Source organism: Bison bison, unplaced genomic scaffold (genome assembly GCF_000754665.1).
Source record: "Bison bison bison isolate TAMUID 2011002044 unplaced genomic scaffold, Bison_UMD1.0 scf7180017864035, whole genome shotgun sequence".
Classification (NCBI taxonomy): Eukaryota; Metazoa; Chordata; class Mammalia; order Artiodactyla; family Bovidae; genus Bison; species Bison bison.
Window position 1 is genome coordinate 1,648,634 of NW_011494607.1, and position 18,560 is coordinate 1,667,193.

At 37.3% G+C, this 18,560-nt stretch overlaps 1 protein-coding gene across 3 annotated transcripts in view; it reads right to left on the minus strand.

Annotated features, from left to right (window-relative positions):
- LAMA2 (laminin, alpha 2) overlaps positions 1 to 18,560 on the minus strand; it is a 705,371-nt gene that overhangs the window by 75,014 nt on the left and 611,797 nt on the right. For all 3 annotated transcript variants that reach the window (XM_010834646.1, XM_010834645.1, XM_010834644.1), the window contains exons 43-48: positions 17,897 to 18,079; positions 16,282 to 16,287; positions 12,625 to 12,779; positions 4,798 to 4,941; positions 3,667 to 3,800; positions 1,358 to 1,517 (exon numbers count right to left, since the gene is read on the minus strand). In XM_010834646.1, the coding sequence (XP_010832948.1) occupies positions 1,358 to 1,517; positions 3,667 to 3,800; positions 4,798 to 4,941; positions 12,625 to 12,779; positions 16,282 to 16,287; positions 17,897 to 18,079 (782 nt within the window). The remainder of the gene's footprint in view (positions 1 to 1,357; positions 1,518 to 3,666; positions 3,801 to 4,797; positions 4,942 to 12,624; positions 12,780 to 16,281; positions 16,288 to 17,896; positions 18,080 to 18,560) is intronic.

The following is an 18,560-nucleotide window of genomic DNA, read 5'->3' on the forward strand; positions in this document are numbered from 1 at the left end:
GTGTGTGTGTGCGTGCTCAGTTGCTAAGTTGTATCTGACTCCTTGCGACCTCATGGACTGTAGCCTACCAGGCTCCTCTATCTGTGGGCTTTTCCTGGCAAGAATACTGGAGTGGGTTGCCATTTCCTCCTTCAGGGGATCTTTCCAACCCAGGGAAGGAATGCATATCTCCTGTGTTTCCTACACTGCAGGCGAATATAACTCTGTGCTACCCCTGTATTTATCTTTCTGATGCTATGCTATGCTATGCTAAGTCACTTCAGTCGTGTCCGACTCTGTGTGACCCCATAGACGGTAGCCTACCAGGCTCCCCTGTCCCTGGGATTCTCCAGGCAAGAACACTGGAGTGGGTTGCCATTTCCTTCTCCAATGCATGAAAGTGAAAAGTGAAAGTGAAGTCGCTCAGTCGTGTCCGACTCTTAGCGATCCCATGGACTGCAGCCTACCAGGCTCCTCTGTCCATGGGATTTTCTAGGCAAGAGTACTGCAGTGGGGTGTATGACTGTATATTACTATGTACCATATACATTTATATGCAGCTCTAAGAAAAGAGGGTGATTTTAATGTGTAGTTATGGAATCCATTCCAATACTTTAGAATCACATCTCATACACAAAGCAAACAAAACAACCTCACTCTATATGAAGGTTGACTTCTCATAAATTTGGGGTCACCCTGGCTTTTCACATTTTCTGACTAATCTTATTCCAGGATGATTCTGACAAGCCCAGGATTACCCATTATATTTGGTTGTGCTCTTACGTCTCACCCCCAGGTCGTTTTCCAAAACCTAATTCCATCTAATGAACACGAGCTTCTCTAAAATGCAGGCACTTTACAATTTGCAATGCACAAGGACCTGTCACGAAGCAATTATGAATATTAAGTGCATTACTTGATAAGAACGAGAAGAGCAACTTGAAAACTTTAAAAATCGGATCACGATTTGAAGGCTTATGGCTCCTGTGATATTTCCCAAGGTATTCATAAATCTTTTAATTAGATGTGAGTTTGAACTTTATAGCACTTCATATCAATAAATCATAAATTGATTCATAAAATGAGGTATCATTAAAAAACACTTTGCTCTTGAAGTAACTAAAATAATATCAAAAAACTGATGCCACGGATTAGGGCAAAACAATAACTGTGTAAGTAAATACACATAGGTTTAAAAAGATTATGCTTTCAGATTGGATATTTAAGGAAGAAAAGTTTTACTCAAAATATATCCATGTTTTCATAAAAACAAATTAAGTAAAAAGCTGTCAAGTTTTTGCAGTTTTGTGTCCTGTCTTTGCTCAAAGTCATCATGCCAGGAACTATCTACAGAGATGGATGGGGAGAAGAACATTACCTTCAGTTTCCCAGTCAAGCCACCAACAAACAGCATTGCATTTGCATCCACATCTAGAATAGTGTACCCGGGAGGTGATGCTGAATGGTATGTACTGGGCATAATGCTGGCTTTGGGTCCATCCAGAGCTCTCACGGAAATAGTTCCATTTCTCCCAGTTCTTCCAGGGTACGTGTTGGAATGAAATGAAAGAAAATAGAGAAAAATGAAGTATGTGTCACATTTCTGATCACTTCAGATTTAAAACATATAAAATGTAGAGACTTGTTTTGGAATTTAGCTTCAAATATTCCAGATTCATTAAACTGCAAATCAAAATCCAGAGTCTGATCTCTGCTGTATGTTTACCATCAAATTCAACCAGGACCACTGAGCAATATACCCTGATTCTGACTGTATCCATTGATAGGAAATGACATAGCAGCAACTAGCCGATGGAATGGCTGTTGGTTAGATGGAGAGTCTTTTCCCTTTTACTTTACAAAACAATGTGCTATTTACCTACATGGACTGTTTAAATAATGCTATATTACTTCATTTAGCATTTTGCCTAATTTAATTCAGCAAGTGAACTCTGAATAAGCCACCCTTCTGCATTATAAACTGCATAATTTCTCCTAAATATCCCTGACTATCTCTTGGATTCAAATTTGCTGTAGTTGTTCTTGGAATCGTGCATCATTTAGTGTTTGGCAAACCATCTTAATGTGTACACTGTAACATCCAGGCTTCAGAGTTGTGCATACGAATTGCATAGAAGAACTTCACATTTAGATTCAATTAACAGAATTTCAGAAGCTATTATTATTGTAATTCATTCTTTTTTTAAACTGTTTGGTTCCCATGTGTTGTTAAACATGAAAATCTGAACTCTTTTATGAGACGAGCAGTTATAACAAAACTTTGTCTTTTTTCTCTCCCTGCCATCTCATTTTGGTAAGCTTATCTTTGAGGGTGCAGCATTAACTGAAATACATGGAAAAATAGAATGAATTTATCAAAAAGAGTTCTTGTTTAACAGAATACATATCTTCTAATAGAAGAACTGTACTTTGCAAACATAAGCATTCTTAAGTCCGGTAAAGTACTTAATCCCCCCTACCATCACAAATGCAAGCATTTTATCTATTGCTGTATCCTCCCTTTCTTTGTCGCGCTCTCTCTCACACACACAGTTTCATTTAAGATCTTAAAAGGAATTAAAGATATTTCTTCTTATTAAGTTTCTTCAAGAAACTTTTAATTTTGAAAAATTAAACATATACACACATAGAATGAAATTCTATGTATCCATAACCTAGATTCAACAATCACCAGATCTTTTAAGTCCTCTTTACCCAACTCTGATCAACTTCCCGTGGCATTTAACAAAACCTCTCAGCTGTTTTGTATTTAGTAGGCAGTTGAAAATTAGACAAAGAAGATCAGAAACTAAGAGCAAGTATCAAGGACAAGAATGGATTCTACAAGTAATCTGCACACTGTTAGAAGTTAATTAACTAAAGCATCAAAGATAGAATTAATCAATTTCCTATTCCTTCCATTTTAAGTAGTGTGGACCTGATCTTATATATTCGTGCCGGCATTTAGATAACTACACAGTAAGCCAAGGCTGCTATGTAGACTAGAAGAGGAGCTTTGCACCAAAGATAGGCACCAATAGTAGCTCCTCTTTTTATTTTATAAAAAATTGTTATTAGAGCACCGGTGCTTTACAATGTTGTGTTAGTGTCTGCTGTACAGCTAAGTTAATCAGTTATGCATATACACATATCCCCTCTTTTTTAGATTTCCTTCCCATTTAGGTCATCACAAAGCACTGAGGAGAGTTTCCTGTGCTGTCCAGTAGGTTCTCATTAATTACCTATTTTATACATAGAGTATATATGTAAAAACATCAGAGAAGGGATTGCTCTCCCAAGTACACAAATAGCCCATGCAGCTCTAAATAAAAAAGACAGCTTTTATGCTCTGGATTGTATTGAATGAGGGCAAGTCTCAGTACTTCTTCAGATGACAGAAAACAACTTAATCTGAATGTTTCTACGGAACAATCAAATGAGGGGGCCAGAAAAGACTGGTCATTCTGTTCAGTATCTTGAAAGTTTGTTAGCTCCTAACACATTCTACAAAGATACCATCACAAACACTTACACATGTATACAATATAAAATATCTGTATGCAATGTAAAATACCTGTTACATACCTACACAACTACCCTCTTGAAACAGAAATAAAAATTTTCATATAATCTAGGAAACTACTTCAAAATTCTGTCAATGATCTTAATCTCTATTGAGATAGTTACCTCGATGCCTCAATACGGTACCAGTATGAGTCATCAATAGTTAAATCTGGGTACTCGACACGCCCAACTCCAGATCCAACATCCCAGAGGAAGCTTACTTTGCCTTTACGCATTTCTATAGCCAGAAAGTCAACCTAGTGCACAGAAACAGAACAATAGACATCAGATACAAGGCACCATGAACGAGGAGGCCAGCAGAGTCTTTTCAATGGGTGCCATTTACAGATCTGTGAAATAATTAGAAGCATCACAATAAAAATCCCCAAATATGGTTTACTATTATTTATTAAACAATAAATAACTTTATTACTGTATCTTAATAATGCAATGTCCATACATATGTATGATACAGTGCTGAGGCAAATGTGTTAATTCAACCAATTCTAGTTAGGTCTAACATTGAGACAAATGCCTTTTCTCATATTGATCCTGGAGATAAAAGCAAATATTTGGGTTCAGAATTCATTTTCACCATGGGTGGTGACGTTTTTGAGGGGCCAGATATGACTTTTCACCCAAGGTGATCCAGAATTTCTCACCTAAATTCCAAGTATTGATTTATGCGGTAAGCGCTCTGTTGAAAAGTCATTCATTTCGGAAGGTCTCCATGCATATAAAGTCACATGGGTCAGTTGAAAGGAATTAGAAGTTTGGGGTGAGCTTGTCTAGATACAATTTCTGTTATTTCAATTTGAGTCATAAATTCAACACAAATCAGAAGAGTTTTCACTGATAAGAAATTAGTACACAATTTTCCATTTCATTTCACATGAACGTTCATTGTAATTTCTTAGAGAAAAGTTTTTTTTTTTTTTTTAAAAAGCTTTATCCCTGTTAATCTTTCTTCTTGAATAGTTGGATCTGAAAATATAGTTGAAAAATAAATGTTGGTGTACTTACACATGAAAGCAGATATGCCTAAGCACTGTAAAAAGTTTTCATTTCAATTGCTTTCTAACTTGACATGTCAGAACTTTGTGAGGTAAGATTCTGAGGTTTTCAAATCTGAAAGGCTACCTTATTTAGTTTTGGGACAATGTCATTAGATTCTATACATTTTCCACACTACCAGAATTAACCTGATGGTACACATACACAGTGGGCCAAAGAAAAGTTGAATGTTAGACTTACAAATTTGGCACTTCCAAGATAGAAAAGGAGGTTGTCTGCAACAGCCGTCTTTACATTGACAATGATATTATTGTAGCTTCCTTTCTTGATTTCCGGCTTGTATGTTCGAATGCAGTCACCTCCCGAAGACACAGATACTTTGATCTTCAAGAAAAATAGTGTACAAAGAACCAAGACTAAATCTCTCAGAAAGTTTGAAGTAGTTCCAAACAACCACAGAGCCGTCATCATCTCTTCTTTGAAGTTATTTTCCATCATCGAGTAGTATGATGCCCATATGCAGACACCATTATACTCATTAATGAGAGCCCAGAGAAACACCTTTCCACCAGCATCTTGACAATGACCTGTTCACAGTCCCATGGCTATTTTGGAATAGCCATCACTATTTTTGGAAGCATACAACTAACAAATTTTTACCTTCATACCTTACTCCTTTATGAATAGCAGAACATTCTCAAAAGATGATTTTACATGAAGCTAATGGTACAGATCTTCATTCAGGTTGTTTAATGAAATTTTACAATTCAAATTTCAGTGATTGTAGCATCATTTAAAATAGGAAATCATTTTTCTTTTAATTTTTGAGAGGAAATTACTGACCTTCTCATATTCTTACAGTTGAAAGAGCCCAACTAGATTTTGTTCTAGATGTTCTAACAATAAGAAGAATCTAATCATTTCACTCTGAACATATATTTCAGAATAAATTATACCTTTTTATTAAGCTTCCAGGAAATGGGATGGAAACGATTTCCAGTGGCTATCATCACTAATGTATTTAACAGCTCCTTTTTCTTTTGACTGGTACTTCAAAAATTACTATAAATTGCTAAGAAAGAAATTCCTATATGAATAGAGCTGACACTGTTCATACCAGTTTTTACTTACATTTAGGGAGCCTTTCTTCAATCACAAATAACACTAGTTGATTATTCCATTTAATTTTCTTTCATTTCTGTGTACCATCAAAGGGGTGCTTTTAGGACAGCAGTGTAGTTGCTTGGACTCAGAGAGAGATTCTGTTACTTTGTTAGTGTCAGTGCTCAAAGTAGGAGGTAGAGACACATATAAAATGTCTCTACACCACTGATGTAAATTCTTGGCTTCCAGAAGCCTCTTGGTCCTCACTGGGGGTGAATTTTCATTTTTTCATTCTTTATAGCACTTTCACACTTGGGAGAAGCCAAGGGGTATGTATCACTGTTACCTCCATAAAAGGGCTGTGCAGACTCAAAGGGAGATAGCCTGGGACACCAAACCAGTCTCCTTCTTCTGGTGAGACAAGGAGGTGTCTTAAAGAGTCTAAGAAGGGATGGTGTAAGACAGCACAGGACCCCTCCCAAGGGTGATGCAGACCACACAGAGGATGCGCTGGATTCAAAATTGGTTAGATTCAAAAGAGAAAGCTAAGGAGAGATTTTTGGTTCCAAAAAATATAGCAGATCTTGGGGATATAGCAGATCTCTTGAACCTCCTACAGATCCAGTGTAAGTCATATATTTGTACTGTTTCTTCACCTAATCTGCTTTCCAAACTGCACCCCCAAGTAAAGGAAAGAGTGTGCTGAGAAGAAACAGGGGCTCACCCTAGTGGAGCTCTTTGCGAGGCCTGGGCTGGAATCATCTAGGGAGCCTGCTGCGTAGATGGCTCTGCCTGCCCTTACCTTTCCCCTAAGGATGGGACCCAGACTGCTAACTGAGGAGGCCAATACTGAGGTCCACTCTGGTCACCAGAGTATTTGCCTTAAAGTGCTGGAGATTTTGTCTTCCTGCTTCTATGATTTTCAGTTAAGAGGTCAGTTCTTTGTTTCACAAATGACAGGATTTCCCTTCTACATAAAATGCTAAGAGTACATGAATCAAAATAAGTTACAGAGAAATAGAACCAGAAAATGGATAACTTTTACTCTGAAGTTAATACTATAAAGCAGATGTGCAGTAGAGGTTGGCAAAGGGTGTTACATCATAAGTAGCAGCTATACAAAGGGTTATCCAGGGGCTTAGAGACTAAAAAAAAGGATAAATTGAAGCAAGAAAAAGGTAATCGGGTGAAGGGCAGGTAGGGAAAATGCAGTTCTCAGATGTTTTTGATGTTCATGAAGAGGTATAGGATACAGTGAGTTTTTAGGAATTTGCAGCAATTGATCCAAAACCATCAGCAGAGAAGATCTTGTCACTGAGCAAATTTAATATCTGAAGTGGGCTGTAAGTGCCACTGACATGAAAAAAAAGATCAAAGGGAAGAAATCAAGGTCTGACGGGAACTCATGATTCAAACTGAGTAACAGATTGAACTATCTCTGGCAGGAAATCATATCCAAATTTCTGATGGGGCTGGATTAGGTATCAAAAGTAACTATGTGTGTAATTTGTTTTATCTTTATTTCATAATGACTTATAGGGTTGGCCATAGAGCTTATACAGGGCTTCCCTTGTGGTTCAGTGATAAAGAATCCACCTGCAATGCAGGAGATGCAGGCAGGTTCAATCTCTGGGTTGGGAAGATCCCCTGGGAGAAGGAAATGGCAACCCACTCCAGTATTCTTGGAGTATCCAACCAACCCACTCTCAGAAATCCCACAGACAGAGGAGCCTGGTGGGTTACAGTCCATGGGGTCACAAAAGCTAAGGTGCATGTGACTTAGTGACTAAACAAGGAGAGTAGAGATATACTATGGCTAGTATAATCACAGATAACTCACTTTTATTATTTGGATTAAAGTTACTTTGGTTATTTCTTTTGTTATTTCAAATAACTAATATGTGTTATAGGGCTTTCCCAATGGCTCAGCAGGTAGAGAATCTGCCTGCAATGCAGGAGACATAGACCAGGTTCAATCCCTGGGTCAGGAAGATCCCATAAAGGAGGAAATGGCAACCCACTCCAGTATTCTTGCCTGAAAAATCCCATGGACAGAGGAGCCTGGCAGTGCACAGGGTTGTGAAGAGTTGGACACGACTGAGGGACTGGGCACACAAGCATGCATGCATATGTGTTATAAAGAACACAACATATTATTGGTAATATTCCTCAGTTACTGTTTAGAGAAGAAATGACTGGACATGGGTGAAATGCATGACTTCTTACGATGAGTTTCTGTCCTTGCTAGGGTATACTTGGTAAAAATGACAGGGGTATTACATGACTGGAATGTTGAAAGGGGGTTCTCAAAGTGTATTAGGCAGAGCCCAGTACAGAAGCCTAATTCAACTGATGAAACTTCATCTGAGGACTGAAAGTCTGAGAGAGCAGCCATTTTAGAACTAAGGGTGTTTAACATCTCTAGGAGTTATAATTCATCTGCTTTATGGCAACTTCACTTATCGAAAATATATGGTTCTCTGAACAAAAGGCAATGGCAACCCACTCCAGTACTCTTGCCTGGAAAATCCCATGGATGGAGGACCCTGGTAGGCTGCAGTCCATGGGGTCGCTAAGAGTGAGACACGACTGAACGACTTCACTTTCACTTTTCACTTTCATGCACTGGAGGAGGAGATGGCAACCCACTCTAGTGTTCTTGCCTGGAGAATCCCAGGGATGGGGGAGCATGGTGGGCTGCTGTCTATGGGGTCACACAGAGTCAGACATGACTTAAGCAACTTAGCAGCAGCAGCAGCATACCCAATGTACCAGGAACTAATATTGTAAAGTTATTTATTGCTCAACTCTTACATATTTTTACAGAAACTCTCTGGACTTTCTGTTCTCTGGCTTACAATTTTGAATATACCCTCAGTATCTGCTCAAAAATGTTGGTAACCCATTGATAGCTGCTGATTTCTCCATTTAAATACCTTGTGTTTTGTTTTCCAATTATAAATGTTTCTTTTATCTATCTTAAAACAAGTAAGTCAAAGGGCAGTATCTATTTCTTTCTCTAGAAGAAATCTCTGACATATAATCCCTCTCATAAGAGGGGAGAGACTTTTGAAACACAAATATCCTCAAGTTACTTTTTTCTATCAATTATTTTTTCTTAATTTTTTTTTTTTTTTTTGCTGCATCAGGGAGCATACAGGATCTTAGTTTCCTGACCAGGGATTGAACCCAAGTACCCTGTATTGGAAGTGCAGTCTTAACCACTGGACTGCCAGGAAAGTCCTGTATCAATTATTATTTCTAAAGTTGACCCTTAATAAGACTTCTAAACAAAAATCAGTAAGAAGTAGGTATCTCTAAGGCATTTCTCATACAACTTGTTTACCAATTCACCATCATGAACTCAATTAAACATTATTGAGAATTCCATTATTATATCTATTGGATTTTCACTGCATTCTTTCATCCAGTTAACAAGGCCATTCATTTAAAAAGAATGTCAGCCGCTCAGTTTCAGAGCCAACAAACCAAAAGAAATCTACTTAAAAATAAATACCTTCAATTTCTTGATCATACTGTGTATGTGTTAGGGACACATCCAGACACTCATGCCAGATTACAAATATATTTCTAAACTAGGAAAGTGTAATCTTCAATGAGTACAAAACCCACTGGAAAAAAATTTGGTTGCTTACAAATTTCTAACATTTTAAAAAAATAAGGCTCTTTGTTGTTAACTTCAGTTTCAAAAAGTAGTTGAAAATTTCCTTAAAAGGCATGGAAAATGGATTTTTTCAAGCATACTTTTATACCTTTCTTTAATTTTTTTAATGTGGAGTGGATCACAATAAACTGTGGAAAATTCTGAAAGAGATGGGAATACCAGACCACCTGATCTGCCTCTTGAGAAATCTGTATGCAGGTCAGGAAGCAACAGTTAGAACTGGACATGGAACAACAGACTGGTTCCAAATAGGAAGAGGAGTACGTCAAGGCTGTATATTGTCACCCTGCTTATTTAACTTCTATGTAGAGTACATCATGAGAAACGCTGGGCTGGAAGAAGCACAAGCTGGAATCAAGATTGCCAGGAGAAATATCAATCACCTCAGATATGCAGATGACACCACCCTTATGGCAGAAAGTGAAGAGGAACTAAAAAGCCTCTTGATGAAAGTGAAAGAGGAGAGTGAAAAAGTTGGCTTAAAGCTCAACATTCAGAAAACGAAGATCATGGCATCTGGTCCCATCACTTCATGGGAAATAGATGGGGAAACAGTGGAAACAGTGTCAGATTTTTTTTGGGGGGGGGCTCCCAAATCACTGCAGATGGTGACTGCAGCCATGAAATTAAAAGACGCTTACTCCTTGGAAGGAAAGTTATGACCAACCTAGATAGCATATTGAAAAGCAGAGACATTACTTTGCCAACAAAGGTCCGTCTAGTCAAGGCTATGGTTTTTCCTGTGGTCATGTATGGATGTGCGAGTTGGACTGTGAAGAAGGCTGAGCGCCGAAGAATTGATGCTTTTGAACTGTGGTGTTGGAGAAGACTCTTGAAAGTCCCTTGGACTGCATGGAGATCTAACCAGTCCATTCTGAAGGAGATCAGCCCTGGGATTTCTTTGGAAGGAATGATGCTAAAGCTGAAACTCCAATACTTTGGCCACCTCATGCGAAGAGTTGACTCATTGGAAAAGACTCTGATGCTGGGAGGGATTGGGGGCAGGAGGAGAAGGGGACGACAGAGGATGAGATGGCTGGATGGCATCACTGACTCAATGGACGTGAGTCTGAGTGAACTCCGGGAGTTGGTGATGAACAGGGAGGCCTGTCGTGCTGCGATTCATGGGGTCGAAAAGAGTCGGACACGACTGAGAGACTGAACTGAACTGAACTGAACTGAAGGGAATCCTCCTACACTGTTGGGAATGTAAAGTGGTACTGCCACTTTGGAGAACAGTAGAGAGGTTCCTTAAAAAACTAAAAATAGGTTCATCTACTTCATTAGAACAAACTCAAATGTGGTCCTTTTTATGGCTGAGTGATATCCCATTAATGATGCAGGGAGCCCAAATCTGGTGCTGTGACTACAGAGGGGGTGGAATGGACCACCTAAAGGGGTGGGAGGATGGAGAGAGGTTCAAGAGGGAGGGGACGTAGGTATCCCATGAGTGATTCATGTAGGTGTATGGCAGAAACCAACACAATATTGGAAAGCAATTATCCTCCAATTAAAAAAAAACAACAACCTAAAAATAGAACTACCATATGATCCAGCAATCTCACTCTTGGGCATATATCCAGAGAAAAACATGGTTAAAGAGGACACATGCACCCAAAGTTCACGGTAGCATTATTTACAACAGCTGAGACATGGAAGCAACCTAAATGTCCACTGACCCAGGAATGGATAACAAGAAGTGGTACACTATACAATGGAATATTACTCAGCCATTAAAAAGAATGAAATTATGTCATTTGAAGCAATATGGATGGACCTGGAGATATCATACTAAGTGAAGTAAGTAATTTTATATTTTGGGACAGGTTTTATATATTTATATGCCAGAATTTTATCTTTCTTCCCAGTGGGTGGGGATGGGATGAGGAAGCACACATAATTGATGAATATATGGGCATATTTAAAAATTCCTTTACAATGAAGAAATAATAAAAATGTCCATATCTTCCATTTGGTAACTAAATACAAAACTGTGGCTAAAAATATGATTCACAAGCTGGAATCAAGATTGTCTGGAGAAATACCAACAACCTCAGATATGCAGATAATACCACTCTTATGGAAGAAAGTGAAGAAGAACGAAATAGCTTCCTGATAAGGGTGAAAGAGGAGAGTTTAAAAACTGGCTTAAAACTCAACATTCAAACATAAGATTTTGGCATCCAGTCCCATCACTTCACGGCTAATAGAAGGGGAAAAAGTGGAAGCAGTGACATATTTTACTTTGTGGGCTCCAAAATCACTGTGGACAGTGACTGCAGCCATAAAATTAAAAGACTCTTGCTCCTTGGAAGGAAAGCTATGATACACCTAGACAGAATACTAAAAAACAGAGACATCACTTCGCTGACAAAGATCCATATAGTCAAAGCTATGGCTTTTCCAATAGTCACGTATGGATGTAAGGGTTGCATAAAGAAGACTCAGCACCTGAAGAATTGATGTTTTTGAACTGCAGTGATGGAGAAGACTCTTGAGAGTACCTTGGACTGAAAGGAGATCAAACTGATCCTAGAAGAAGTTTAATTTGGAGATGGAAGGTTTGGTTATCTACAAAGATTTCAGATTTCAGTTTAAGCACGATAACATGAAAACTGATATTCACTCTATTTATAGAAGAATCATAAGATGACTTCATTAAAGTTTGAGATTGGCATTTACAATTCTGTCTGGTTCATTAAGCTGTTATCTTCCAGAAAGTTTTGCCTCTATCCTTATAGTCTTATAACTGGGTTAATAAAGAGCAAAATTTTGAGACAAGTAAAGTGCTTCCTATAGAAATTGTAACCAAATTAATTTTTGGTTGCTTGGACTCAAACCAAAAAATATATAGAAAACAATGGTTCATCTTTGCTATTATTCTTTATAACCTTGTCTGTTCATTTTTTTCTTCAACCCCATTGGTTGGCCTTTTTTGCTTTCATCAAGAATAAGGAGTTCTCATCCATGCCTTTTTAGTATACAAAAATAAGGCTTCCATTCTTGCAATCTGTATTAACTCTATTCAAATTATAATAAAATATATCAGAACATTCATTTACAAAACAGTAAGTGATGATTATTCTTCTCAAGAAATGTCTTTTGAAATATATGGGAAAAAATCTAATCTTCCATTCCCCACTTCCCCAACAAATAGCTTCAAATTAAAGAAAAAGGACCAAAGCTCATTCAATAAGATACACTGGGGAAAGTATTCTTTCTGGGAATAATACAAACATTACAATCATTTATTAATACTGAAAACAGAAGGAACTTACAGAATTAGCTTGTTTTCTGGCTTGGTTTATCAGTTCTTTTATCTCAGAGATATTTTTCTTCAGGTTATCCTCAAGCTCCTTGATGGGTTTAAGTTTGTCTATCAGTCGATCGGCTTCTTGTTCTAGATTTTTCACAGTGGCATCTGCATCTGCAACTGTACAGAACAAGATGAGTGTATATCTCACCCATGCACACATGTACACACATACCCAGACACATGCACAAACATATGTATATATACACCCAGGCACACACATATGCACACACACACATATACACACACCCAGACACACGCACATGCACACACACACACACATATATACACACCCAGACACATACATATGCACAAACATGCATACATATACACACACCCAGACACGTGCACATGTACAAACACACACACATGCTGCACACACAGACACACTCACACAGAAATGAACATAGCAATATGCTCAACTAGATAATTGAAAGGATTTCATCTTATCCACAAGGCAAAGGCAAGGCCATGGCAGCTGAAGCAGTTTGTGGTAGCAAATGGAAATATTTTAGTTGGGACCCAAGCAGGCCAGAGGAGATGATGTAAGAGAAAGAAGGCTGACACCTTTGGCTTTGGGATTAATATGCAAGTCAGCATTAAAGATGGAGAATATGATTAGCTTAATTCAATGCTTAATTTTTAGCTTTAGTCCCCAAACTAACCTTTATAGCACAGAAATTTAGTCAAAGAATCAAGCAATTGGAAGCATCTTTAAAATGTCACCGACTCTGTCCAAGCCAGAACTGTACTTAAATCAGGGTTTCCACACAAAGTCAGTTTTTTTTTTTCTTTTTCTCATTGTCTTTCTTTGTACATCTTAAAGAGAAAAGCTATTAAAACGTCTTCTGAAAAATATTTCAACGTTGAGCAACCCTCAGACTCAAGGCCTACATTATACTTTAAATCTCTCATGTTGCAGTTCATTTTTGTTTTGAAAAATAGTTGATTCTCCTGCTTTTTACATTAGGTTGAATCACATTAAACTGTCACTTTTGTAGCTAAAATTGAAAGGAGGTTGAATATTGATAAATTAGAAAGGGGTTTAACCCTAAAACAATTGAAGGTTATTACTGATCCTTAGACTTCCAGCTTGTACTTTTCATAGCAGGGGTACATGACACATGGAAAATCAATTATTCTGTCCCTAGGATGCTGGCAGTCTTATCCAAACTATGTCATTTATTATCTGACCGAGCATGTACTGTTCTGTTTTCTGTCATTGTGATTCTGATGAAAAAGTGAAACTGCTTAAGGTCCAAGGTTATTGGCCCTGATGAACTAGGAGTGATCTGAGACTGAATCTTTAGGAATAAATCAAATGCGGGCAAAGTTAGTTCAAGTTAAGTCGCTTAGTCGTGTCCGACTCTTTGTGACCCTGTGGACTGTAGCCCACCAGGCTCCTCCATCCATGGGATTCTCCAGGCAAGAATACTGGAGTGGGTTGCTATTTCCTTCTCCAGGGAATCTTCCCAACCCAGGGATCGAACCCAGGTCTCTCGCATTGCAGGCAGACGCTTTAACCTCTGAGCCACCAGGGAAGCCCTGGTGGAATCTTTAGGAATAAATCAAATGAGTGCAAAAGGAAATAAGTAATATTTTGAAGTATTTTGAACTCATGCTCACAAATATGAGTTATATTGTTAGCGATGTTTAAAAAGAACATAGGTCTATTATTAACCTTAACTAATAGAGTTGCTAGATCAAGAACTATTTTCTCCTGAAATGAGGGTTGTTGAGTTCAAAGCTCCTGTTACATAATTGTATAGGGAGTCAGCATAAAGATAGTTAGCCTTTCAGTTTTACACTTTAAATAAACCATTTGTCCATTTTATCCCTTCCTTTAATTCCCCAATATTACTCTGATTTTCTTCAAATCATTCTAGAAGTGAGAAAAAGGGATTTAAACTTAGATTCATGGAAATGAAAAAATTGTTATGCAGGGACTACTTAGGCTTAGACAAGTAATAGATCCCTTTCTTTTAAAGCTCCCAGAAGTTTTTACCAAATGTTTCAGAATGGAACCTGGAAGTCCCCTTATCCCTTGCTATTTTTGCCCCTCTGTCTTCTGGAACAGTCAAAGTAATATAGAAATTATCTTCTTGAAGGTTTTTAAAAATAAATCATCTGTGATTTTGAGTCTGATATTCTCTTATGCTGTAGTATTTGGAGACTTCTCACTTTTTCCTATGATTATTTGTGTAGATTTTAAAATTATTTCTGAAGATAGATTTTGATAACAATGTTTTATTAGAAAACTACTTTAGAGTTTAAACTTTATTAGCCTGCTGCTGCTGCTGCTGCTGCTAAGTCGCTTCAGTCATGTCCGACTCTGTGCGACCCCATAGATGGCAGCCCACCAGGCTCCCCTGTCCCTGGGATTCTCCAGGCAAGAACACTGGAGTGGGTTGCCATTTCCTTCTCCAATGCATGAAAGTGAAAAGTGAAAGTGAAGTCGATCAGTCCTGTCCGACTCCTAGCGACCCCATGGACTGCAGCCTACCAGGCTCCATGGGATTCTCCAAGCAAGAGTACTGGAGTGGGTTGCCATTGCCTTCTCCGTTTATTAGCCTAGAGTTTTGCAAAGTCCTCTCTTATGTGCTAAATTTCTTCCCTTATCTAGTTATATCTCCTGCAGAATTTTGCCTATTTGTTCTTCATTTTCCTTTATTTAAGCAGGTCAAGCATCTAAAATATTTTTTTTTAAACATCCCATTTTAATTTAAATATCATGTAGCTGAGCAAATATCAACATGTTTAGAAATAGTGTGGGGAACACCTAATGGCTGTAATATCTTTGATACAGAAAGACTGATATAATTTAAAACTTTAATTATCTTTATATTTCTAAAGATACATCTCTTGAATTTATCACATCTATTATTTTCTGTCTTCTAATTTATTAACTCTTTTTCATCTTCTTTCTTTTAGTTAGTTATTCTGTCTGGTCCTTAGAGTTGATTGCCTAACTTGTTTATTTCAAAGCTTTTTAGTAATATAATTGCACTCATTTTCCACTGAGGATAGACTTGGTCATATTTCTCAGGTTTAGATATGTTCAGTTTTATTTTTATTATTTTCTACTCTGTACTTTTGTTTTTGACTTGGAATTAAAACTTTGAGGTGTTTAAGGCAGAAAATTTTTATATCTCAGTGATTGCTCATTTGGTAAGATCTAATTTTATTAATTCTATTTTAGGCTTCTCCAAGTATAATTCTCTTGAAGTTGAGAATAATCTCTTGTAAGGAGTGGGGAATGAGTTTTGGGGGAAAAGCAACAACAACAGTGTAGATTTGATGTACTTTAATTCTGCTAGAAAGAAGTCATTTGGACCTCAGTGACTGCATTTGTATTATCAGAAGCATCATAATTCAGTTAAATCTATGGAAGAATTCAATGTTCTACTTTAATATAGATAACATATTTCACTAATGTTTCAAACACGCATTCACACACTAATTCCTTTTCTCTATCTAGCATTCTTACTGTGACACTGGAAAGAAGAGCTATCCAATGTTTAAAGCCATACTAAAACATGGAAACATGCAAAGCTGAAGCTTTTTGCAATAAGTAATCAAGCATAAAAATTACTAAAAGGTATGCAAGGAAATATATACATACTGATTTCTGCAGGTAATTTCATATGGAAGTAAAACAGAAAAAATAGAAAATTCATTAGAAAATATTTTTCATAGATATTATAAAGTAGTGACTGTCAAGAAAAATAGTACTTTTCACAATAGGTGCTAATTACAAATTCACTCCATTTTAAATCAAACAAGAGTTATCAAATAAAAATCCACAAAGCATGTCACTTAGCAGGCCACTGTTCATATTAAAAGGAGTTTTATTATCATGTTCTAATAAGATAGAAACAGACCCCGTGTAATGAGTGTTTATAGATATTAACTATTTCTTTTCATAGATGATAGAATCACAAAAGGGAGGTAAATATTACATAAGGCCACTCTCATTTGAGAATCAGTCTGAAAATGAATGAAATGATAACATAAAAGAGTGATATTTACTTTAAAACTTCTTTTCATTCTTTTTTTTTCAGGGGGGGTGTGTGGTTAGGTATTGTGATTTGGCATGCCTGTGAACCAGTTATTCAGATGGAATCTGAACCACCGGGGGACCCTAACTCTGGGTTTACACAATAAAAACTGAAAAACTATATGTCTTCTTTTTTCCTTTCCTGAACAAATAATGAGGAGTGAAATCCTTTTCCCTAACTCTGAAGTGCACTTAGCTATGTTTGCACTTCTCCTTGCCCAGGAAGGAGTTAGGTTAGTAGTATCTATTATTTCAAAGTATCATTAGCCTTTGATCTGAGGCAAAGATGCTGAAAAATCAGGCTCCACTCCCCAGTCAAACAGTATTTGTAATCTGGATTATACAGTGTATAACATCAATAACTGTGTTTTTGTTATTACACTCTACAAATGTTTTAATTCCCAGTAAATACACTGGTTCTATATAAAGAAGGCTAATCACTTGAGACTGTAAAGTACAAAGAATCAAGCATCTCCTTTGGTACAAGCACATATGAAGATAGCATTTTATTACTTGAAAGAGTAAAACAATATTAAAAATTATAATGCTCATTACTTAATAATTTAAATTACTATATTTAGTTCTCCCACATTTTCTCAGTAAATCCATATTTAACTCAATGTAGTTTAATGCAATATATAAAAGACATGAAGAAATATTCTTGATAAACTAGGCAAATATTTTAATTTCCTGGTAATGTTTAACTAGAATCTTAAGTAATAAAAGACCAGTATTTTCCAAATTTGAATGCATTCAAGTTGATCCCATTTAGTATTCTCTTCTAACAGGTCTGCTAATTAGAGTGCTCCTTGACCTCTAGGTTCCATGGAATTTCAACAACTCTGAGGATATAATTTCCCAAGTATAACTGCATTTTCAATTATACTAAAGGATTAAAAAGTACGTGGCATCCCTATGCCAAATACCATGCAGGCTTTGAGAATTCTTAATTTCCTCTTAACGGATGAAATTTGAATAAGATAAGCTCAAGTGAGGAGCTGGGAGTCTTGTATTCCAGTTCTGGAGCCATAGGCATTCAATTCCTGGGGCCAGTCTACGAAGGGAGGAGGGCAGACTGCATCACTCTGAGGGCTCCTTCCTGCTCTAGCAGTTGAGTCTAGGATACTTTTAGAGTGTGAAGAAATAAATGCAACAATCAAAGTGATAAAGGAGATCTTACTGTTCTTCGAAGGATCTTTTACCACAGCATTTGTTTTGGCTACACTGTCTGCTAGTTGATTATAATTTTTCTTCAGGCCATCAAGGTTCTGGTGAAGATCTTTAATCTGCACCAGTACATCTTTAGCTGTGTCATTGGCTTGTCTTGCTTTGTCTTTAACGGCTTGCAGTTTAGCAGCTGTGTCTGTAAGCAGAAGACGGTATGAGAAACAAAACAAAGGATCTGGAGTTAGTGGCTTAATCCATGCTTGTCAAAGAGAGGCTGTGCCTGTGACCTCAGGGACTCAGGCACGAGGGAAAGGCTGAACTTTGTCTCACTCAGCTATAGCAAATGAAGTACATTTTCAGTGAAATTGAATTTTCTCAGGGACCTTCGTTATGAATACCTGATTAGCCCTTAAAATAGCAACGTGATTATTCTAAAAGTTCATTGTGGAAGGCGATATTGTGATTTGCTGCTGAACATATTAAAGAGAGAAGTTTATCCATCTGAATCATATAGCTTCATCGAAAGTAGTTTTAACATTTAATCTGCACTTCCAGGGTTGGGGGGAGGGAACGAATGTATTTCAGTTTTGGTAGAGAGAGACTTTTTCGGATATATTAGACCATGTGTTTGTGTAAACAATTTATATTTGTTATCAGCAATGGATATTTTCTATGAA